This window comes from Cetorhinus maximus, chromosome 9 (genome assembly GCF_964194155.1).
Source record: "Cetorhinus maximus chromosome 9, sCetMax3.hap1.1, whole genome shotgun sequence".
NCBI classification, from domain to species: Eukaryota; Metazoa; Chordata; class Chondrichthyes; order Lamniformes; family Cetorhinidae; genus Cetorhinus; species Cetorhinus maximus.
In genome coordinates, this window is record NC_135887.1 from 41,263,396 (window position 1) to 41,288,415 (window position 25,020).

General features: G+C 43.7%; 1 protein-coding gene across 2 annotated transcripts in view; it reads right to left on the reverse strand.

Moving 5' to 3' along the window:
- The window catches only part of LOC144684600 (polypeptide N-acetylgalactosaminyltransferase 17-like), a 500,196-nt gene that overhangs the window by 29,710 nt on the left and 445,466 nt on the right, over nucleotides 1–25,020 (reverse strand). For both annotated transcript variants that reach the window (XM_078548594.1, XM_078548595.1), the window contains one exon: nucleotides 23,095–23,190. In XM_078548594.1, coding sequence (XP_078404720.1) covers nucleotides 23,095–23,190 — 96 coding nt within the window. The remainder of the gene's footprint in view (nucleotides 1–23,094; nucleotides 23,191–25,020) is intronic.

Genomic DNA, 25,020 nt, shown 5'->3' on the forward strand with positions numbered 1-25,020 from the left:
CTTTCTGATTCTTCATGAGCCCTTTGAGTGGAGCTAGTAGGTGTCATGGAAGATGAGTCACAATGACAAGTTCTTCGCTCTGCCATGCCAGAGCTGCTGGGTACTCCCTCAGCATCTTTCACCGTCTGTGAGGGCACACTGTGGAGGTGATGTGAAGTTATAGAAGCCCTGTGTTTAGTCTTATCCAGATGATTCCAATAACAAAACCAACTCAAGGAGACTGGAGCCTCATGTATTCAATAACATTAGCTTGATGCTTCTGAGAGAACCCACAGCTCTACTTAGAACCTCTGTTAAGGTGTTGTGGGGCAGGACTTGGGGTGGGGCAGTGGGTTTCCTGCAGATGTTCCAGGAGGCCTATGTAATTCCAAGCTGCAATGAAAGAGCCCATCACATATAAGTGTGGCAAACTTCTAGCTATTCTCAGAATGAATTGAGAGTAAAAACCGCTGATGTCACAGGTCCAGATTTATTCCAGGTGTGGAGCAAGGCTAGAAGAAATCCAGATTCCTTCCTTAAAGTCCATCACACACAACTGAGCAATTGGAGACGCCAACATAGCATTGTGACAATATTGCTGTTTATGCTGTGTTATCACAGTGCCTTTCATGTCCTCAGAATGCTTTACAGCCAGTGAAATACTTTTGAAATGTAGTTATTTTCGTAAGGGATGAAACATGGGGCGGAATTTTACTGCCCCGTCATGGCAGGGGCCGGGCCGTAAAATGTGGCGAGCCATTCAAAACTCTATTGACTTCGGTGGGAATGGAAGATCCCGTCAGTGAGAGTGGAAGATCCCGCCAGCGGGAGAGGCCATAAAGTTGCCATAAAGTTTCACCCATGGTAGTCAATTTGCACATAGCCAGCTCCCACACACAGCAATGACCAAATAATCTGTTTTAGTGATATTGGTTAATGGTTAGTTATTGGTCAGGGAGAAGTCCTCTACTCCTCTTCCAGTAGTGCCCTGAGATCTTTTACATCCATCTGAGAGCCTCAGTTTAATGTCTCATTTGATGGATGCACTTCCAACAATGCAGCATTCCCTCAGTACTACACTGAAGTGTCAGCTTGTCTCTGGATTGGGACTTCAGCCCACACTCTTCTGACTTAGAGGCGGAGGTCCTACCAACTGAACCAAGGATGACACCTTTTAAGTGGCTATCTGTAAGTGAAATACACTGAAGTCATGGAGCAGCCACAGTTCGTCTTTGGAAATGGAATCTCTGAATGTGCCAAGGTTATGTACAAGCCTGTAGTCTCACTCAGAAGAAGGCGTCGCCTGCTTTGCTAATAAAGCTGTTAAGCTCATGGGAACCTCAGCTAAGTTGTAATCATCTTGCTATCCCCATTTGTCAGAGCCTGACATTAATGATGAGGTGATTCTGATTGCAGTTTCTGCCTGGCTGCTTTTACTGTAATTGAGATACAACAAATTAATTAAGTGTTCCATCACCCAGGAAAGAAATTTCTGAAATGTCCCTGAGCAGCTGCCATGAAGCTAATCGTAAGACTTGTATTATACCTGGGTATACAGTGAAACTAGGTTAACACCAAAGAACCGTTGGATTCACATCATTCTAGAGCATCAAAACCATTCATGATGACTTCACAATACGTTTCCACACCAAAATTATTGAGCAAACCAAAGCCTTAGTTTTGACCTAAGAAAGCTAGAACTTAAAGAGATAAACATCAGTATTAAATACATGTGTCCTGTTCCAGATAGCTATGTCCGGAGTTGCAAAAGCTCCATCAGTTGCCTTGTGCATTCTTAAAAATACAAACACAGTCCAGGATGTCAAGAAGTTAATTCTGTGATAGTTTTGATAGCTTACACATATAACAAGGATCAAACTCACAGGAGCCCCAGTCAACCAAAACATGAATTGATTAACTTCGGATCACAGACAAGGATAAGAATGGCTATTTTATTGCTAAAGTCCTGAAATATTTCTTCAAAACAAAAATGCCATAATTGGTTCTTAAATTCCCCAAATGCTTACAATGCACAAACTACATAAAACTACTTGCTGATATTCAAAGTAAGCGTTAAACCAAACCAAATACATTAATGCTTCAAAAGGGCAAATGGGTTCTAGGCATTACACATAAGGCAGTGAATATAATAGCAAGAAACTGATGTGTAATTTGTATAAGACATTAGTTAGGCCACAGTTGGACGCTTCCCATTAAAAGAAGGATATTAAAGCCTTAGAATGGGTACAATGAATATTCACTAGAATAATACCAAGGGCGAGGGATTGCAGTTATATATAAAGACTGTAAACGTGATGGTTTTTTGCACTGGGGCAGAGAAATTAGTAGAAGATCTAATAGATATTTTCAAGGTAATGAAATGTTTGTAAAGTAAACAGGAGCAGAGATTGCTCTAACAAGGGGTTCACTCCGAAATTGCTTTCAGTAGAGTAAGGACAGGAACAGGGAGTGGGAAAAGGGAACAAGAACAGGGACAGGAAGAAAGGGCAGATGTAGGGGTAGGAACAGGGGACTTTTCATAAATAACTACCTTGACCTTGGCTGAACCTATCCAAATTTCCAGGTTCAGCTATTTTACATATATTGGGTGAGGTCTGTAGCAGCACAGGCTTGAGAGTAAATTCATGCTTGTTGGCTACTGCCAGAATCTACAGCCAACAGGCCCTGCTACATGCAAACATTACTGTAATAATTATGGTTTTGTTAAATATTGGACTGTACCTTTAACAATAGTCCTGTGATGTAAGATCACATGATGTGCGTAAACCAATGTGTTAGCAGCATAGGCTACCTCCACAGTCAGTGTAGAGATAGAGATGGAGTTGAAAGCACACGTGTAATTGCTGCTGGCTGTGTTGTAAATAAACCTAATGTTTCCACACAGAACGTTGTCTGCAGACCAACTCTATTACAAACAGGCGACAAGGCCACACTACAACAAACTGGCGATGAGGATGGGATCAGGATGAATCAAGATAAATCGGAATCAGTACTGTACCTCGCCCAGCGATTGTGAGCATCAACATCTGTTTAAAATAACAGAAAATATACTCACCCAAAATGCCACAATTTGGCAGAATCGATCCCTTTGAGCCAGTTACAGACGATTGGTCTCAGTCCATAAAACGCCTCGCATTCTTCTTTCAAACAAAGGAAATCACGGGGGAAAAGAGGCGAGAAATCTTCTTGAGTACTTGTGGAAGCAAAACCTACAGTTTGATTCATAGTTTAACAGCTCCCCTTGCCCCAGATTCGAAGAATTTCGGAGAATTGGTGGACCTCGTGAAGGGACATTTTCAACCCAAACCCTCAGTCACAATGCAGCGGTTCCGGTTCAATTCATGAAATAAAGCCAGACAATTGCTAGCTACGTGGCAAATTTGAAGCAACTAATGGAACATTGCGTGTTCAGCGAGACTCTGAATAACATACCCGGGGATCATTTAGTGTGCAGTGTGAAAGAAGGCACTATTGCTGGTTGAAGTATATCTAGATTTTAAGAAGGCGTTAGAAATAATGCCAGCCATGGAAAGTACTGTAAGAGATTCATAAGCAAAACAAGGGGTGCAAAATGGCGCCGTACTCCAAATCGGGCGGGAACAGTCAGCCAAAAGTGACGTGAAAAAACGAGACTGCGCCGCGAAGCGGGAAACAGCTCCCGCTAACCTAAAAATAAGAAGAAATATTTTAGCAGCTAAATTGAAGAACAACTTTAATCGATGTGGAAACAATCAGTCTTTTAGCAATTGGCAGCTTAAAAAAGTAGAATGTTACTTTTGTCACAGAAGTAGACATATAATGAGACAGCGCAGAGAGAGATTTAAACAGGCTTGCCTACAGAAGAAGTCCAATGAAATTTGCAGTGTAGAGGTGCCTGAAACAACAAATTCTGACATCTATTCATTGTTTAACATGAATGTTGGGAAGACAGAGCCAATATTTGTTACAGCACAAGTGAACCGTAAACCAGTAAAAATGAAAATAGACATGGGAGCTTCCACTACTGTAATTGGAAAACACACTTTCAGATGTTTAAATAATGGTGAACATCAATTAAATTTAGAACAAACATCTGCCAAGTTTAAAACATACACAGGCGAAGAAATCCAAGTTAAAGGTATCAGCAGAGTAACTGTCCATTATAGAAACTAATTGGCACAGCTACCCGTGATGGTGGTAGTAGGTGAAGGACCAAGCCTTCTAGGGTGAAACTGGTTAAGGGAAATCAACCTTGATTGGCCAGTGAGATTTCAAAAGGAAGCTGGAAGAGTTCATGTCTTGACTAAGGAACAAGGCAAAGTATGGCAGAAAGAGCCTGGAGAGTTCAAGGACTGCAGCAGGATGAGGAAGGTGTGAGTAAGGACTCAACAACCTGAAGAAATGCAGACTATCTCGAACAAAGTCATGGAAGGACAGCAGAAGAAACTCAAAGAGGCCCTGCTGAATGACAGAATTCAAGGCGAAATGAGTAACCTTTGCAAGAAAAAGGAAAACCTGTTGAAAGACCTTCACACACAAGATTCCCTCAGGTCAAAGTTTGTGCCTCTGGAAAAGTACAAAGAGAAACAGAAAGACTCAGAGCTTTCAGCACATGATCTAGGCTGAAACTCTAGGGCAATACTGAGGAAGTGCTGTATTGTTAGAGATACCATCTTTCAAGATGTGTTGCTAAACTGAGGCCAATCTGTCAAGGGTGACATAAAAGTTCCCATTATTTTGAAAAAGAACGAGAGTTATTCCCAGTGTCCTGGTTAATTATTTATCCTTCAACCAATATCATTAAAACTGAAGACCTGGTCATTATCACACACCTGTTTCGGAGACGTTGCTATGTGCAAATAGCTTGCTGCATTACCTACATTATTGCAGTGACGGCACTATATAAACACAAGCATCTCCTTTCTTTCTCATACACCAGCACCTTCCTCTCGACAGAGATCTACTTTTGCAGATCTCTCATCCTATTCCTAATCCCCAAAGCCCCAGAAACTGAAGCACAGATGGAACGAGGCAGAGAAAAATTCGAACATAGGAAATAGGGGCAGGAGTAGGCCAATCAGCCCCTCGAGCCTGCTCTGCTATTCAACAAGATCATGGCTGATCTGTTTATGTTTTGAATTCCACACTCCCATCTACCCCTGATAACCTTTGATTCTCTTGCCTAACAAGAATCTATCTACCTCTGCCTTAAAAATATTCAATAACCCCACCTCCACTGTCTTCTGAGGCAGGGAGATCCAAAGTTGCACAACTCTCTGAGAGAAAAAATTTCTGCCCATTTCTGTCCTAACAGGGCAACCCCTAATTTTAAAACAGTGCCCCCTAGTTCAGGACTCACCCACAAGAGGAAACATCCTTTCAACATCCACCTTGTCAATACCGTTCAGGATCTTATATACTTCAATCAAGTCACCCCTCACTCTTCTAAACTCCAGTGGAAACAAGCCCACTCTGTCTAACCTTTCCTCATCAGACAAACTTGCTCATTCCAGGTATCAATCTAGTAAACCTCCTCTGAACCACCTCCAAAGCAATTACATCCTTCCTTAAATAGGGAGACCAAAACTACACACAAAATTTGAGATATGGTCTCACCAACACCCTGTATAAATAAAGCATAACATCCTTACTTTTATGTTCAATTCCTCTTGTAAAAAGGATAGCATTCCATTAGCCTTCTTAATTACTTGCTGTACCTGCATACTAACTTATTATGACTCATGCACTAGAACATCTAGATCCTTCTGCACTTCGGAATTCTGCGGCCATTCTCCATTTAAGTAATACGCTGCTTTTTTATTCTTCTTGCCAAAGTGAATAACTTCACAGTTTCCTACATTATACTCCATCTGCCAGATTTTTGCCCACTCACTCAACCTATCTAAATCCATCTACACCCTTCTTATGTCCTCTTCACAACATACTTTCCTACCTATTTTTGTGTCATCTGCAAATTTAGCTACCATGCTTTCACTCCCCTCATCTAAGTCATTGATATAAATTGTAAAATGTTGAGGCCCCAGCACAGACCCCTGCAGGACTCCGCTCATAACATCCTGCCAATCAGAAAAAGATCCATTTATGCATACTCTCCGTTTTCTGCCAGCCAGCCAATCTTCTATCCATGCTGATATGTTACCCCCGACACCATGAGCTTTTATTTTCCGCAATACCCTTTGATGTGGCATCTTACCAAATGCCTTCTGGAAATACAAGTACAGTACGTCTACAGGCTCCCCTTTATCCACAGCGCAGTTACTCCTTCAAAGAACTCCAATAAATTGGTTAAACGTGATCTCCCTTTCACAAAACCATGCTGACTCATCCCGATTGCCTTGAGTTTCTCTAAGTGCCCAGCTAAAACCTCCTTAATGGTCGATTCTAACACCTTTCCCACGACAGACATCAAGCTAACTGGCCTAGTTTCTTGTTTTCTGCCTCCCTTCCTTCTGGAACCTTTCCAGAATCTAGGGACGTTTGGAAAATTAACCCCAATGCATCTACTTTTTCATTAGCCACCTCTTTTAAGACCCAAGGATGAAATCCATCAGGACCCTTGTTTCTATAATATGAATTGATAAGGATGAAGGTCAGGGACAAAATCTTGGAAAATACAAGAGATGGCAGCAGAAGCCTCAAGCCTATAAAATCTAATTATCTTGTCAAGTACATCTTTGACATCAATTCCCAATTATTTTATGTTTGTTTTATAGTGCTTTTGCAAAATAGCAAATTTCTTACCTTGTTCTTAGATCTGATTAAGGCTTGATATCCCTCCTGGGAAACAGGAACAAGATTACAAAATACTGTGACTGCTCTATTGCATTCCTAACCAATTCCAACAGTCCCTCAGGTGATTGTATTCAAAGCGGAGAAGTATTATTAAATTTCAACAGAAACAGAACTACTCAGAAAGTAATATATTTTCTTCAAATTTAATCAAATAGATGTAAACTTTTTTTCTATTTAGTTCTCTCAGGTCAATCAAAAAGATAGAATTATAGAATCATAGAATGGTTCCAGCACAGAAGGAGGCCATTTAGCCCATTGTGTCTGTGCTGGCCCTCTGAAAGAGCAACGCACCTAGTGCCACTCCCCTGCCTTTTTCCCCATAGCTCTGCGATTTATTGCCTCAGATAGTGATCCAATTCCCCTCTGTAAGCCTCTGTTGATTCTGCCTCTACCACACTCTCAGGCAGTGCATTTCCAGGTCCTAACCACCCGCTGCATGATAAAGCTTTTCCTCATGTCGTCATTGCTTCTTTTGCCAATTATCTTAAATTTGTGCTCTCTGGTTCTCAATCATTCCACCAATGGGAACAATTTCTCCTCATCAACTCTGTCCAGACCCCTTCATGACTTTGTGTACCCAAATCTCCTCTCAAGCTTCTTTTCTCCAAAAAGAACATCCCCAACTTTGCTAGTTTTTCTACATAACTGAAGTTCCTCATCCCTTGAACCATTCTTGTGAATCTTTTCGGCACCCTCTCTAATAACTTCACATCCTTCATACATGTGGTGACCAAAACCGGATGTAATGCCCCAGTTGAGTCCAAACAAATGTTTTATACAGATTTAACACAACTTCCTTGCTTTTGTACTCCATACCCCTATTAATAAAGTCTAGCATGCTGTTTGCTTTAATAACCACTCTTTCAACCTGTCCTGCCACCTTCAATGATTTATGCACATATACACCCAGGTCCCTCTGCTACCTCATCCCCTTTAGAATTGTACCCTTTATTTTATATTGTCTCCCTGCATTCTTCCTACCAAATGAATCACTTCACACTTCTCTGCATTAAATTTCATCTGTCATTTGTCCACCCTTTCCACCAGTCTATCTATGTCCTTTTGAAGTTCTACACTATTCCCCTAATGGTTCACAATACTTCCAAGTTTAATATCACCCACAAATTTTGAAATTGTCCACTGTACACCAAGGTCTAGGTCATCAATGTATATCAGGAAAAGCAGAGGTCCTAAAAACAATCCCTGTTGAACTCCATAACAAACGATTGAAAAACAACTGTTTACCACGACTTTTTGTCTCCTGTCATTCAGCCAATTCCACACCCATATTAACTGCTATCCCTTTTATTCCATGGGTTCTAAATTTGCTCACAAGTCTGTTGTGCTGCAGTTTATCCAATAGCTTTTGGAAGTCCATGTACACCACATCAACAGCATTACCCTCATCAACCCTCTCTGTTACCTCATCAAAAAACTCAAGCAAGTTAGTTAAATACAATTTGCTGGCTTTTCTTAATTAACTCACATTTGCTCAAGTGACTATTCATTTTGTCCCGAATTATCGTTTCTAAAAGCTTCCCTAGCCCCAAGGTTAAACTGACGTCTGTGGTTGCTGAACTTATTTTTATACCCTTTTTGAACAAGGGTGTAACTTATGCAATTCTCCAGTTCTCTGAAACGCCCCTGAGTCTAAGGAAGATTGGAAAATTGTGGCCAGTGCATCTGCAATTTAAGCTCTCACTTCCTTCAGTATCTTTGGATGTATCTCATCTGGACCTGGTATCTTATCAACTTTAAGTACAGACAGTCTATCTAATACCCCCTCTTGGTCTGCTTCACAGTGATCCTGACCTGCTTCATACTGCTCCCAGTCAACTTCACAGTGATCCTGATCTGCTTCACACTCCTCCCGGTCTACTTCACATTCATCCTGATCTGCTTCAAAGTTGCCTTGTCTGCTTCACAGTGATGCTGACCTGCCTCACACTTCTCCCGGCCTGCTTCATAGTGATCCTGACATGCTTCATATTCCTCCCAGCCTGCTTCATAATGATGCTGACCTGCTTCATACTCCTTCTGGTCTCTTCATATTGATCTGATCTGCTACACACTCCTCCCAGTCTACTTCACAGTGATTCACAGTGGTGCTGACCTGCTTCACACTGCTTCAGGTCTGCTTCACAGTGACGCTGATCTGCTACACACTCCTCCTGGTCTACTTAATAGTGATGCTGACCTGCTACACACTTCTCCTGGTCTACTTCATAGTGATGCTGACCTGCTTCATACTCCTCCTGGTCTCTTCACGTTGATCCGACATGCTACACACTCCTCCCGGTCTACTTCACAGTGATGCTGACCTGCTACAAACTCCTCTCTGTCTACTTCATTGTGTTGTGACCTGCTTCACACTCCTGTCTACTTCACAGTGATCCTGACCTGCTACACACTCCTCCTGGTCTGTTTCACAGTGATGCTAACCTGCTTCACACTGTTTCAGGTCTGCTTCACAGTGACACTGATCAGTTTCACACACTCCTGGTCTGCTTTACAATGATCCTGGCCTGCTTCACACTCCTTCTGGTCTACTTCACACTGCTCCCGGTCTGCTTCACAGTGATGCTGAACTGCTTCATACTCCTCCTGGTCTACTTCATTGTGATGCTGACCTGCTTCACACTCCTCTTGATCTGCTAAACACTCCTCCTGGTCTACTTCATATTGATGCTGATCTGCTTCACACTCCTCATGGTCTGCTTCACAGTGATCCTGACCTGCTTCACACTCCTCCTGGTCTGCTTCACAATGATGCTGACCTGCTTCACGCTGCTTCAGGTCTGCTTCACAGTGATGCTGACCTGCTTCACACACCTCCCAGTCTCTTAGTGTTTTACGTAAAACTAGGTAGAAATTACAGCACTGAAACAGGTCGGTTGCTCCTACATGTCTGTGTCTGTGCATGAACTGCACACGAACCTTCGCCCACCTTACTTCATCTCACCAAATCACCATGTCCTTCTATTCCTTTTTCCCTCACATGATTATTTAGTTTCCCCTTGAATGTATCTATGCTAATCACCGCAGCCACTCCATGTAGTTGCGAGTTCCAATTTGCTACTACTCTTTGAGTAAAGGAGCTTCTCCTGAATTTCTTATTGGATTTATCTGTGACTATATTATACTTATGACCCCTGGATTTGGTCTCCCCCAAAGGGAAGGTTTGCGATAGGGTGGTGAACAGAAAATGTTGGATATACTCAACAGCATCTACGGTGAGAGAAATAGTTACCGTTTCAGGTTGATGACACGTCATCCACACATTCAACCACTCTGAATATACCCTAGAGGGTTCTGATGAGACCGCACATTGCTTTCTCTAATTGGGGTATGCCCCAAATGTGCTTCAGCAACATGTTTATGATGGGGACGGTTTTCACTTCACCACAGAAGATCAGCAATGTCCTGCCTGGAGCGAACTTGCTCATCGCAGGTTAGGACCAGCATAGCCCTAATAATCTCTTGGACTGCGATTCAGAATGTTGAATGTGTGGATGTTCCCAGAATGTCCGTATGAGGTTGTCTTTCTGGCACAGCCTTTTCAAAAATTATATGATTGGAAAAAATATCTCTTGTTTGCTTGTGGTGCAATATTTGTGATCGATGATCTTTAGTTGGCTTCAGTATATTCATGGAATGTATGGGTGGAATTTTCAGTGCCCGCTGGTGTCGGGCGTGTTTGGCAGCATGAGTGGACATTTCGACAAGAAGGCCAAAAATCGCTTTCACTATGTTGTGAAATCGTCTGCTCTGCCCATCAATGGTGGGCTATGTTTCCTGCCTTCAGATGTCCGGAACTTCATTGTAATACATCTACACGCCATTAGAAGGCCAGCCCGTTGGACTAACCCCCCCTTGCTGAATCATCTGAGGCGTTCAGCGTGATTGCGGCCGACATGTTTCACAACAGCATTTATAAGGCGTGCATGGCAGTGGCCTGTGAAACAGGGCATATCATTCACAGCATGGTTGTCTGATGGATGTTACACTGCTGCATCCTCACTTGGTAGAGCACTGCCTACCTCACCATCAGCACAGGAATGGTCCAGATTGTTGCCGGTCAGCTGGATGGCTCTGTTTTCAAAGTCCGTGAGGATCTTGATTTCGGGCATTCCTCCACTAATCTGCAACCTCTCTCTCTTGTTGTGTGCCAGCTTGTCCTGCATGAATAGAGATGGAGAGAGTGTAAGCAGGACGCCCGCCAGGCCAGATGATAAGTATGCCTGGCATGTGTGGGTGGTCCCACAGATTGGGAGAGGACAATGAAGGTATGTATGTGACAGTGAATGGTGATGTCCCTTGAACTGGCAGTGAGTGAGATTCCTGTGAATGTGTGGTGGGTTTGTGAGTGTGTGAGTTGAGAATGATGAGAAGATTGAATTACCCTGGTGGGACATTCATCCTTTTTTGGCACTGAGTGGCTGTCCTCATTTGTAGGGCGTTGGCATTGACCACCACTGCCACCATCCCCCATGCTGGATTGGTGATGCTACTGCCCATTCTGCAGCCAGAGCAGGGGTCGAGGACATCACGGCGGGCCTCCACAGTGCCCAGAGGGTGCTCGAGGGACGCGTCATTAAACCCTGGGGCTGCAGTCTTCTTGTCTTTTGGGGCCATGTCTTCTGTGCAGCAGTCCTGGGCCGGAAACACCGAGAGGTGTGTGCATGGCTGCACTTTAAATATGGTGCCCGGCGTGATGAAGCGGCGAGGTGATGGCGTGGCGGGCAAATGGGAGTCCTCCCGCCATCGAAATGGTGTGTGCCCCAGGAATGCATAATTAGTGCAGCGGGATTGGGACGATACGGCGTGAGAAGCCACCATTGTGGCCGGTGGGTAAAACATAGTTTCCCCCGCCCACTATCATACTTGCAAATCTGGGACAATTCTGCCCTACATCTGAGGGATGCGATTTATGCTTTTTCTATGGACCTCCAGAAGCATTTGTTAAAAGTTTGTAAAAGATTAAGGCCCATGTATAACCGAGAAAATGGAAGTATAGATATTGTTGAAATATAGATGCCAAGGGCTTCCATCAATGAATGTTAACTGGACAGCGAGGTGATGGTTGCTAAGATACCCTTGAGATCAGTGTCTGGAGTACCAGGGGAGGTTTTAAACTCTATGTGCCCAGCAAAACCACAGTAGTGTGGGTAGTTAAAATTCCCCAGCTTTCTTATCCACTCCCAGCATCCCATTGTCCATGATTTTGACTTGCTTCCCTTAATAGGCGGCAAGGATACCCATCTTAAAGTTGGTGGGTACCTTCTTTAGATACCTAAGTCAGGTCTCAATGATGTTAATAAGACCTGACTGCAATTTTAACTCAGGGCTGAGCAGGGAAGCCTCTGTGGCTTTCCTGCCAGGTGGAACAAATTGGGCATTGATCAACCCCAGAACAGGCTTTAAAGTATGAGTGATTTTCTTTCCTTCATGGGGCCAGGAGGAATAGAATTGTTCTTCTGGACCCCGAAATGGCCCCTGCTTGAAGCCGTTTTGCTTCAACATTGTTTACTTTTCAAGACATTTTTCAAGTTACATTGCCATTGTCAATTTGATGTCATCTGCACTCTGGCCCCACACGCTGAACTCTAGGCCACCCACCACCATGTTTTGATGCTGGAGCAGCTGTCGCAGTCACCAGATACCCAGGCTGCGGGGAGAGAGCGAGGCCCGAGATCTGGGCACAGGAGTGCTGCGCGGTGACAGGAAACTACCAGTGCTGATCAGATGATGAACTGTGAGTAACCCAGGACAGCTGGGCGGGAGTTGGGGAGGATGTGGCCCCCCTGGCTTTTTCCATGGCCCTCTTGGCTTCTTCTGTGGCACTCCCAGCTTCTTTCATGCACACACACACACCCACCCCCCCGCCCTGCCGCTCCCTCAGCTCCTTGCGTGGCCTTCCTGATTGCATCGGAGAGAGAGAAAGGGAGAGGAGAGAGAGAGAGCGAGAGAGACATAGTGGGAAAGGAGAGAGAGAGAGAGAGGGAAGGAGAGAGAGACAGAGTGGAAAGGAGAGAGAGAGAGAGGCAGGGTGGGAAAGGAGAGAGAAAGAGAGGGGCAGAATAGGAAAGGGGAGAGAGAAAAAACAGAATGGGAAAGGGGAGAGAGAGACAGAGTGGGAAAGGAGAGAGTGAAAAAAGAACAGAATGGGAAAGGGGGAGAGAGAGAGGAACAGAATGAGAAAGGAGATAGAGAAAGAGACAGAGTGGGAAAGGAGAGAGAGAGAGAGAAAGAGACAGTGTGGTACATTGGTTTTTCCTGGCAAGAAATGTCCAAAGGAACCTAACTCCGGCTTTAACATTGATTCCTATGGGATCCCATGACCCACTTAAAGTTGTTTCACTTAAAGTTGTGATTTTCAGGAATGCAACCACAGCTTTAAGCGAGGACTTTCTGTATGAGGTTTATAAGAGTGTAATGTTCTGGCACTGTGTCTTCAAATTTAAGGTAAAATGAAGGAAGTTATGTGACATTTTATGAAATGTACCTGACTAGGCCTGTGCAGTTTCATTGTTAGAGATCAAAGGAAGGCTTACATTGTTTTATTGGGAGGAAGTGCAATGTATTTGGAGATAATGTTAGCCGCCTCCAGGTTCATAATGGGTGGACTCTGAGTTCCCTAAGGCCCTGGAAAGATGTTGAAAGTATTGGGTTGCAAACAGTTGTGCTGTAGCCTGTCCATTTACTTCTAAGGTGAAGGAGAGTTGAGGACAAGAATAGCTAATTGGCATTTCTATCTGGATGCAAAGCTAATGTGTTTCATGTTGTCATGGGGAACTGTGCAGAGAAAGTCATTGTACAGACAAACTTACAGGCTTCTCCCAAATCAATGAATACCACAGACAGACAGAGGTTTTATGTGGTCAGCAGAGAGAAGAGGCTGCTTGCCTTTGCAAACTACCACAGCCGGATATGGGAGGGAGATTGTCTCTCGTTGAAGGGATGCATCTCACAATTCTTGGAGATTCGCCCTGACCTGGCTAGAGGGGAAGAATCATTAGGACAGGCTTTACTGCTGCTAGTGGATTTAGGAAAGCATCTGGAGTTGGTCATTTGAAGTTACTATTTGGCAAAACAGGGAAATGGAAACTCATTGGAAACTGGGAGCAACTGAGGACTGTTTGCTGTAATTCCGTGGAGAGTGTGATATGTGGTAAGTATAAAAAGGGGGAAATTCCTTTCTGTAGTTTAAGGTATAAGTTGCCTACAAAAACAAAATAGGTTTGAGTCAATAGTGTGTTTTTTTTTAAGTCATTTGTTATAGTAAAAGTTTTAAAAGATGAAATCCTGTTCTGTCATTCTTTCAACTATTGACTGGAAGTCCAAATCTTTTTTTAAAGTTATTTGCCTTTATGGAGATTGTAACAAAATTAAATACAATTTTGGGATTTAACACAAAAGTAATGTTGCATTTGTACCGATCTATGGCTAGACTACATCTGGTTTACTGAGGTAAATTTTTAATTTTCACTAGGAGCACATACCGTGAAATTGTGCGCCAGGCCTTCCAAAAGTGCTGTCGCAGAAATTTTTCCCAACTGTGTCCACTTTGGGCTCTTGACTACAGGAGGAATGGGATAGCAGTGTAGAAAGCCCAATGTAGAAGCACTAAATTATGCCAGGGTCGAGGGGTCTAAACTAAAAGGAAAGGTAGCAGAAATAGGAGTTGTATTCTCTCAAGCTCAGAAGATTCAAATGGAATATGATCAAAATTATAAAAGGAATAAGCAAGGAAAGCATGGATCCTTTCCATTGGTAAGTAAATCAAAGGCATGAGGCATGATCTCAAGCTGATCACTAAATATATGAAGGGGGAAATTAGAATATATGTTTTCATGAGAAGAGTCACTGAAAAGTGAAATGCTTTGCCACAAATGGTGACTGATATTAAACCTACTACTACACTCAAAAATGTTTTGGGTATTCACAGAAAGAAGATAAAAATTAAAAGAGGTAACAGTAAAATGGGAATCTGTTAAACCAGTCATCGAGTAGGGTCTAAATTCAGCACACATGACATGCTTGAAAATCCTCCTGTGCTAAACTTTCTATTTTAAAAAAGTTGGCATAAGGAGTTATCTTGTGCATAAGAAGAGGAAATAATTAAGGAACCACAAATGGATTACAATTGCAAACATCTCTGATGTACTGATTACACTGCATGTTAATTTATCGCCATTTAGTTTCAAATTAACTCAACAGTGCATTTACTTAGCAGGTTTAATTGATATTGGAACCTTTTTCAATCCCATTCCAGCAATGGAATTTCAAGTTATTCTTGGTTGCTCACCTCAAAACAATAGCCTGGAGAAATGGTGTAGGAAGCTGTGCATTCCAAACACATTTTTAACTCTTTCATGGGATGTGGGAACCACTGGCAAGGCCTTCATTTGTTGCCCATCCCTAATTTCCCTTGAAACTTGTGGTTTGTTAAGGGTCAACCACATTGCTGGAGTCACATGTAGGCCAGACTAGGTAAGTCTCTTTCCCAAAGGACATTAGTGAACCAGATGGGTTTTTACAACAATTGATTATAGTTGTCATAGTCACCATTACTGAGGCTAGTTTTACATTCCAGATTTTATGAATTGAATTTAAATTCCACCAGCTGTCAACATGGGTTTTGAACCCATGCCCCCAGCTTGGTCCTCTAGATTACTTGTTCAGTGACATTACCTCTACGCCATCATACCCTCTTGACATATATGCACATAGAAAATAATGCCAGTGCTGGGTTTGTTTTTTGTTCTGATAAACCATTGGACATTGATTCATACCATAAAAGTAACACTTGAGTAGCTAAATTCTTCTGTCTGGAAGTATGTTTGGACTAGACTTCTGACCATTACTTTAAACCTCCCATAACCTGTCTTATTTTCCTTGGCCAACTACATTTTAATGTTGTCTGTGGTCTTCTAGAGTTCTTGTGTCTGTATGGGCACTCACCACTGGAGAGCAAGAGGGAGGTCAGTGCTGCTGCTGCAGGGTCCAACTGGCTGATGAAGGACCTTAAATGTGCATGACAACCATTTTGAGAGCAAAAATAGCACAAACGAAGACCAGGAGAAGGATGCCTGAGGTTTCTGATACAGGCTATGAAGCCAAAGTTTGAAGAATGCTCAGTAGTAGTTTTATAGGCCCAAACAAAGGAAAGGAAGGAGCAGTTATTTAGCACTAAGGTAAGAAACCCAAACAAAGGGGTGACCTAACCACAATGGAAAGAGGCGACTCAGTAAGCTATGTCAACTTAGAGTTGCTAAAAGTTCAATGATCTCACAAGGTCAGTCAGGGTAAGAGGAGATAATCACAGCTTGAACTAACTCAACAATATAAATATTTGTCACATTACCAGCTGCATTGCCTTCTCTGGGTTGGATATTATATGCCAGCTCCCTGAAATATGCATGATGTACCAAAATACCCTTTCTTCACCCCTTGCTCAATGTGAAGGATAATAGGGAATGACTTGTTAACCACCTTATGAAGGAAAGTTTACCAACACCTAATAGGGTATCATATATTTTTTCATAAAGGAGAAAGTAGCCCACAACCAAAATCAAGAATCTGCCACAGACGGATGAACCCATAGGCTCTGGTCTCTCAACTCTTATGGAGGGTATACCCGTGGACTCCTGGTTAAAAACATTAGGAAATCAGTGAGAATGGAGATGTAGAAAAGGACACACCTGCTGCTGATAGGTCAGAAAACTTCTTGTATTATAATATTTAGTTCCAAGTGCTCAGATCTAATCTGCCATTACAATACATCTCTGAGGCTTAAGGTCATACCCTGCTCTGAAAATATACTGGTCACTGTACAGCTCATCTTATCATGCTTTTTCTCTCCTTTTGCTGTCCTCTTACTTGTGATACAGTGGCCAGCTGAATGAATGCAACAAGGGTGTGCTCCTCCACCCCCAAACCTGGTCCAAGAACACTCATCTCCCATCCACCAAACCCATCCTTGTACCTCCACCTTACATGCAGCCTAAAGAGAGTTAACCAGGAATAACTCTGTTAGCCATGCAGAAGAGATAGTGCCACACAAGGCATAAGTTGCCAAGGGAAACTGGGGTTGGAGATGAGGAGGCAGTCATTGTTGGCTGGAGGGGCAGGAAACATTTGTCCTTAGATCTGGACCTCAGACCCAGATTTTAATGAGCTGGGCATTTAAAAGAACAGGGATGGATTTTCATCTTGGACATGGAAATCTAGAGTCAGGCGATTTACCAAATTTGCAATCCCACCTCCTGACTGGCAGTGCCTGCCCATGCTATTTTCCTAGCAGCGTAGCAGGCCTGAGGCAGATACAGTGGCGTGGACAGGTTAAAGAGACATTGGTCCAGTTCTGGAGATGAGTGTGAGGCTCCATAATCCTCAAATACTTACCACCCTCAACCCCAATACCCCAACATCTCCCTCAGCTCATACACTCTCACCCTTATAATCTCCCTCGCCCCCATAACCGCTCATCCATTGTCCACTATAAAAAGAACTCACAAGTCCTATAATAACATTGGGAAACTCATAAATCTGTCAAAATAGGCAAACATTACTTGGTTATACACTTTAAAAACCATAATCTTCTTAGCAGCTCATAAATCTGTCAAACTAAACAAAAGGCATTACGTGAAGGTCCACTTAACAAACAATATCCTCTTAACAGCTTTTAAATCTGTCCAAATAACCAAGCTCAACTTCCCGTTGACAGCTGTGTCAACAACCCTTGCTGAGCAGAATCCATCAGTGAGTTGGGAGTCAACCAAACATTCATAATGAGATTGCACTGCACAACTGTATAAACAGACTCTGCTGAGCTGAATCCATTAGTGGGTTTGGAATCAGTCGAACATTATCATGATATTCTGTTGAACAATGGCATCAACAAACCCTCCTGAGCTGAATACATTAAAGCCTTTGAAGATAGCCAGAAGCTCAGCCATCTGTCAAAGTTTGAAGCAGCCAAACAGACAGCTAAGCTGAACTTCAAGGAAAAAAGTCAAAGGAATGGAGACATTTCACACCAGCATATTGGATTTTACTATTTTACAATATAGAATAGCACTTAATCCGTTGCATAATGTACTCTAATGCATCTGAAGATGTTTCCACTTTCACAATACCATTCAGTCCCATGACAGCTTGCCATACGTCAGGAGTGACAACTTGCCAAATGCATATCTTTTTATTCATTCACGGGATGTGGGCTTTGCTGGCTGGGCCAGCATTTATTGCCCATCATTAGTTGACCTTGAGAGGGTAGTTGTGAGCTACCTTCTTGAACTGCTGCAGTCCATGTACTGTGGGTACACCCACAGTGCTGTTAGGAAGGGAGTTCCAGGATTTTGACCCAACGACGTTGAAGGAACGGTGATATATTTCAAAGTCAGGATGGTGAGTGACTTGGAGGGGAACTTACAGGTGGTGGTGTTCCCATCTATCTGCTGCCCTTGTCCTTCTAGGTGGTAGTGATTGTGGGTTTGGAAGGTGGTGTTGAAGGAGCCTTGGTGAATTCCTGCAGTGCATCTTGTAGATGGTACACAATGCTGCTACTGTGCATCAGTAGTGGGGTGAGTGAATATTTGTGGATATGGTGCCAATCAAGCGGGCTGCTTTATCTTGGATGGTGTCAAGCTTCTCGTGTGTTGTGGGAGCTGCACACATCCAGGCAAGTGGGGGGGTATTCCATCACACTCCTGACTTGTGCCTTGTAGATGGTGGACAGGCTTTGGGGAGTCAGGAGGTGAATTACAGAAGGGGGATTATGAGTAATTCCCACGATTCCCAGCCTCTGACCCGCTCTTGTAGCCACAGTATTTAATATAGTGAGTCCAGCTCAGTTTTTGGTCAATGGTAACCCCCAAGACATTGATAGTGGGGATTCAGTGATGGGAATGCCATTGTACATCATGATGGTTGGATTCTCTATTGTTGGAGATGGTCATTGCCTGACACTTGTGTGGCGTGAATGTTACTTGCCACGTGTCAGGGCAAGCCTGGATATTGTCCAGGTCTTGCTGTACTTGGACATGCACTGCTTCAGTATTTGAGAAGTCACGAATGGTGCTGAACATTGTGCAATAATCATCGAACATCCCCACTTCTGACCTTATGATGGAAAGAAGGTCATTGATGAAGCAACTGAAGACGATTGGGCCAAGGACACTAACCTGAGGAACTCATGCAGTGGTGTCCTAGAGCTGAGATGACAGACCTCGAACAAACACAAACATCTCCCTTTGTGCTAAATGTGACTCTAACCTGCAGTAGTTTTCCACCTGATTCCCATTGACTCCAGTTTTGCTAGGGCTCCTTGATGCCATGCTCAGTCAAATGCAGCCTTAATGTCAAAGGCAGTCATTCTCACCTCACCTCTGGAGTCCTCATGGACTTTTGTCCATGTCTGAGCCTAGGCTGTAATGAGGTCAGGAGCTGAGTGGCACTGGCAGAACCCAAACCGGGTGTCAGTGAGCAGGTTATTGCGAAGCAAGTGCCTCTTGATAGCACTTTTGGTGATCCCTTCCATTACTTTACTGATGATGGAGAATAGACTGATGGGGCAGTAATTGGCCGGGTTGGATTTGTCCTGATTCTTGCATACAGGACATACCTGGGTAATTTTCCACACAGCTGGGTAGATGCTAGTGTTGCAACTGTACTGGAACAGCTTAGCTAGGGGCGTGGCAAGTTCAGGAGGACAAATCTTTAGTACTATTGCCCGAATATTGTCAGGGCCCATAGCCTTTGCACTATCCAGTACCTTCAACCGTTTCTTGATATCACTTGGAGTGATTGAATTGTCTGAAGACTGGCATCTGTGATGCTGGGGACCTCTGGAGGAGGCCAAGATGGATCAACCACTTGGCACCTCTGGCTGAAGACTGTGGCAAATGCTTCAGCCTTGTCTTTTGCATTGATGTGCTGGGCTATCCCATCATTGAGGATGGGGAGCCTCCTCCTCCAGTGAGCTGTTTTGTTGTCCACCACCATTCATGACTGAATGTGGCAGGACTGCAGAGCTTAGATCTGATTCAATGGTTGTGGGGTCGCTTAGCTCTGTCTATCACTTGCAGCTTGTGCTGTTTGGCACAGAGGTAGTCCTGCGCTATAGCTTCACCAGCTTGACACCACATTTTTAGGTATGCCTGGTGCTGCTCCTGGCATGCCCTCCTGCACTCTTCATTGAACCAGGGTTGATCCCCTGGCTTGATGGTAATAATAGAGTGGGAATATGCCAAGCCATGAGGTTTCAGATTGTGTTTGAATACAATTCTGCTGCTGCTGATGGCCCACAGTTCCTCATGGGTGCCCAGTCTTGAGTTGATTAACTGTTTGAAATCTATTTCATTTAGCACTGTGGTAGTGCCACACACAACACATTGGAGGGTATCCTCAATGTGAAGGCAGGACTTTGTCTCCACAATGACTGTGCGGTGGTCACTCCTACTGATACTGTCATGGACAGATACATCTGTGGCAGGCAAGTTGGTGAAGATGAGGTCAAGTGTGTTTTTCCCCCTTGTTGGTTCCCTCACCACCTGCTACAGACCCAGTCTAGCAGCTATGTCATTTAGGACTCGGCCAGCTCGGTGAGCAGTGGTGTTACCAAGCCACTCTTGGCGAGGGACATTGAAGTCCCCCACCCAGAGTATATTCTGCGCCCTTGCCACCCTCAGTGCTTCCTCCAAGTGTTGTTCGACATGGAGGAGCACTGATTCATCAGCTGAGGGAGGGCAGTACTTGGTAATCAGCAGGAGGTTTCCTTGCCCAGATGCCATGAAACTTCATGGGGCCTGGAGTCGATATTGAGCACTCCCAGGACAACTCCCTCCCGACTGTATACCACTGTGCAGCCACCTCTGCTGGGTCTGTCCTGCCAGTGGGATAGGACATACCCAGGAATGGTGATGGTGGTGTCTGGGACATTATCCATAAGATATGATTCCGTTAGGATGCCTATGTCAGGCTGTTGCTTGACTGGTCTGTGAGATAGCTCTTGGCACGAGCTTCCAGATGTTAGTAAAGGGGACTTTGCAGGGTCGACAGGGCTGAGTTTGCCATTGTCGTTTCCGATGCCTAGATCGATGCCGGGTGGTCCATCTGCTTTCATTCCTTTTTTGAGACTTTGATACAACTGAGTAGCTTGCTAGGCCATTTCAGGGGGCATTTAAGAGTTAACCACATTGCTGTGGGTCTGGAGTCACATGTAGGCCACACCAGGTAAGGACAGCAGGCTTCCTTCCCTAAAAGACATTACTGAACCAGATGGGATTTTACAACAATCGACAATGGTTTGTTGGGGGAGAATTTTTTCCCCGTTGAGGAGGGGGTTGTGCAGGAGCGGGCGCGGGTGTGCACGCAGCTGATCGCCGCCTACGATCGGCTGGATGTTGCCATTTTAGTGGCGGGCCAATTAAGACCCTCCCAGTGTGATGCGCGCCTAGAAGCACTGAGCGCTCCCTGTGCGGCCGGGGTGGGGGTTGCCTGAATCGGGTAGCGCAGAAATCTCTCTGAGGCACAGAGCTGCCTCAAGGAGATAAGTTTAAGTTTAAAAAATTTTAATAAAGGAAAAAAATTTTTTTCGGAGTGTCCCCTCACATGAGCTGGGACATGTCTATGAATTTTATGAAAATTTTTTTCAAACTTTTATAAACCTTCATGAAACCTCATCCTGCTTGTGGGTGAGGTTCCATGAAAAATGCAAAGGCTGCCTGGGCTCTTGGCCTGCCCACCAACCTTAAGGTTGGATGGGTAGCTCAGTTTATTAGTTTAATTGATAGTTAACTGGCCTTAATAGGCCTTTGACAGTTTGGCTCTGCCAAACTGAAAATTTGAATGACATGTGGTGACATAAGGATGCATGCCTGATGTCACTTTACACCTCAGAGAGTAGACCCTGCCCCGGTCATCAATCGGCTTTTAATTCCAGATTTTTATTGATTTCAAATTCCACAATCTACTGTAGCAGGATTTGAACCCAGGTCACCAGAGCATTATCCTCAGTCCCTGGATTACTAGACCAGTGACAATACCACTACGCCATCATCACCCCTCATCATTTAGCGGTCACTTACCTTTTCAAAACAAATCCCTATCATCATTCATTGCATTAAATGCATCTATAACTTATGATACAACATTTCATTACGACATCTGAAGTTGGCAGCACCTTTTTAACTTACCTTTCATATGGTTCCCAACTCCAAACTATGGTTCCCCCATGATTCATAACACCTAACTGCTGCATGTGCAACATGCTGCCTTCCAAAACTGATTCCATGAAAATTGTGGAAGGTCTGAAATGTCCACTTCCGCAATTGTGCCAACAATGTTGGGGACATCAGCATGTGGGCTTGTGACCCTCCCCTTATCCCTCGCTAATGAAAATTGCTGGCATCAGCAATGGGGCAGGAATCCCGGAATCAGGCTTCCGCCACCATTTTTAAAGCCTGTCCGATATGATTTGGCCCCACATTGGGACAGGTGTCTTAGTTGAAGAGGTCACTACCCACAACTGTAGTAACATGATGGATGCGTATTTGGCCACATGCAGTCAATCCTATAGTGCAATAGACAAGGCTCCCCTGGAGTTGATGGAAATAGAAAAACCCATAGACATTACTGCACCACAAACTCACCTCTGTTAGAAGCGTGAATGGAAATGCTCAGTATTCGCAATCTAATTCCAACTTGCTTTGGATCATCCAACAACAGAATGCTTTTTGGTAATGCCAGTCTGGAAAGTTACACTGGTTAAGATTTCTTCAAAATGAAGGGTAATTCCATGATACCATGCTTGCTGTAGGGGAGGAGAACATTTGGGCTAATACTTAAGCCTAATTTGTTAATACCTTGTCAATTACATTGTTAAGGTTAAGAGAAACAGATGATGAGTGTTAATTGTCTTTGGGCACACTTGAATAGGGGATAGCTGGGACACTGGGTTGAGTGTGATAGGAACTGTGAGACTGAGCAAGTCAACAAACTCTCTCAATAAAGAAAAGCTCTGTGTCCTGGTTTCGGCTTCACCAACCGTCTTGGGTCCTATTAACATGATCCCTGCCCAAACTTCCTTTGAGAGTGACTCTGCAGCTGAAGATCGCAGAATTACCTCATGTTATTTTGTTTTAACCACTACATGATTACTGTTAATCGCTTTTAATTCTTGTTATTTCTTGACTATTTCGCTGGCAATGTACTCACTCAGTCTACTGTAAAAGAAACACAAAGTCTAGCCATCTATTGGCAACATCAACACTGGTTCAATACAATTAATCTGCCTACCTGAGGAGACATCCCATGACATGGATACAAAATGGCTGTGTGATTTTCGGGTGGACCCTGATCTAAGCAAAAATCTTTTGCTTTGTTGTTATGAACCTATGTGAGAAACAAATTATTCCAGTGAGACAGAAAATAGCAAAAATATATTCAGTCCTATTGCAAAGTATGATTTAAATTCAGCATACACAGCCTGAAACAGAGACTATTCCCTGTTCTGGCATTTCATAGTTCAAACTTTCTAGAAATGTCTAACTAAATAATTGAGATATTATGGTCCTAGCAAAGCTCATTCATAACATACAGAGCTGATTGCATGTGATTGCCATAAACTCCCAGGCTTTGTGTCAGCAACTCACTCAGTTGGCCCTTTGGAAATCCTGGCTAGCAGCTCAAATTTGAAGGAATTTCTCAGCTAAATTTAGTGCCTTCACAAGGGCAAATACTGTTTCAGCCTTTATAAAGATTCAAATTGGGCATCAAATATTTGTCGTTGATGTTGGGGAGAGGAGCAGAGGGGAAGCAGAGAGAAAGGAAGAACTGCCAGTCAAAACTGAAGTGAAAAGAAGCTCAATGTCGAGGCATAAAATAGAATATGTGTGAAAGTGATGTAGTGGTGTTTTAACCTTTGATTGGTGGATAGTAAAGTTGTTGCTCCTGAAGTTGGAACAAGGAAGAAGCATTGCTTGGCAATCTAGGTACGCTCTCCAAAAACAGCAGTACATTGTGCCCATCAGGAAGTGGGAAACAATCAGAATAGCCTGTACTGGGTAGGCCATTGAATAACAGGAAACGTAGATGGAGCATGAATTCTCTTACATTCCTGAGAACAGCAATGAGGATCCTAACCATATCATACAGCCCTGTTTGGTTTTGTTGAGGCCTACTAACTGACCTCAACAGTTAGTTAGATACTCCAGGCACCCAAGAGAAGGTCTCATTAAATATGGCAGCAGCTGAATTGTTCGCATTCATGGGGGTGTCAAGTCTACCAACTTTATCTTGAACCCACTGGCCCCTGTTAACACTGATTTGGCCAGGTGAAAATTAGTCCCAGTGAGGCTATCCAGCTGTCACTATATTCAGTACTGTGCGAGATTAGTTTAGCTCCAACAAAGGTAGGACTGCAGGCTGCTAAACCTTGATTTGTCGAAAATGTGGAATAATTGCATTTCTCGCGAATATTTGCTAGAGTATTTTTCTTCAATAAATCTACAATATCCAAGTTTTCACCTATTTAACAGTAAGTGGTAGTTTACAACAGGGGTGGCCAGAAAGCCACAAGCATGGAAGCTTCATCCATCTTTAAGGGCATTTGGTGATGAGGTGGAGTGTTACAAATCATTCAGGGAGTCCGAGCTACTGTGGCAACATGCTCTTTTACATGCATGTTGTAGCCTGGAGCTATGAATAGTGATGGTAGAGGCTCCAATGTTCTTTCCACCACATGGCTGACCAGGAATCTCTCTGACTCTTATCACCTGCCATTAGCGTGTGGTGGAGGGATTTGCAGATTGATAACTCAACCTGTTTGGCCGGGTTTTGGCCAGCAAGTCGTGGGGTGGTGATTGAACCTGGAGTTTCTGGCTCAGAGGCAGGTATGCTACCCACTGTGCCACAAGACGTCCTCCAAGAGCATTTTCATTTGTTTAACTAAGGAGTGAGTACTTGCAAAGGGTGAAAAGGAAAATACATATTCTATTTAATAGGAAACAACCATAGGTATGAACTTCCATGGAGTGATAATAAGAGCCAAATTTCTACTTTCATACCTTCAAATTCTTCAGATCCTTTCTCGCCTGATCTTTCAACTTGGGCTGGGTGGGAACTATGCAGGGCAATGCGTTGCTGGAGCCCTCTGTCGAGGGCTTCACAGTCAGACACATGGAAGCTACTTTTTACGGCCCATGGACAGTTGGGGGGTGGGCG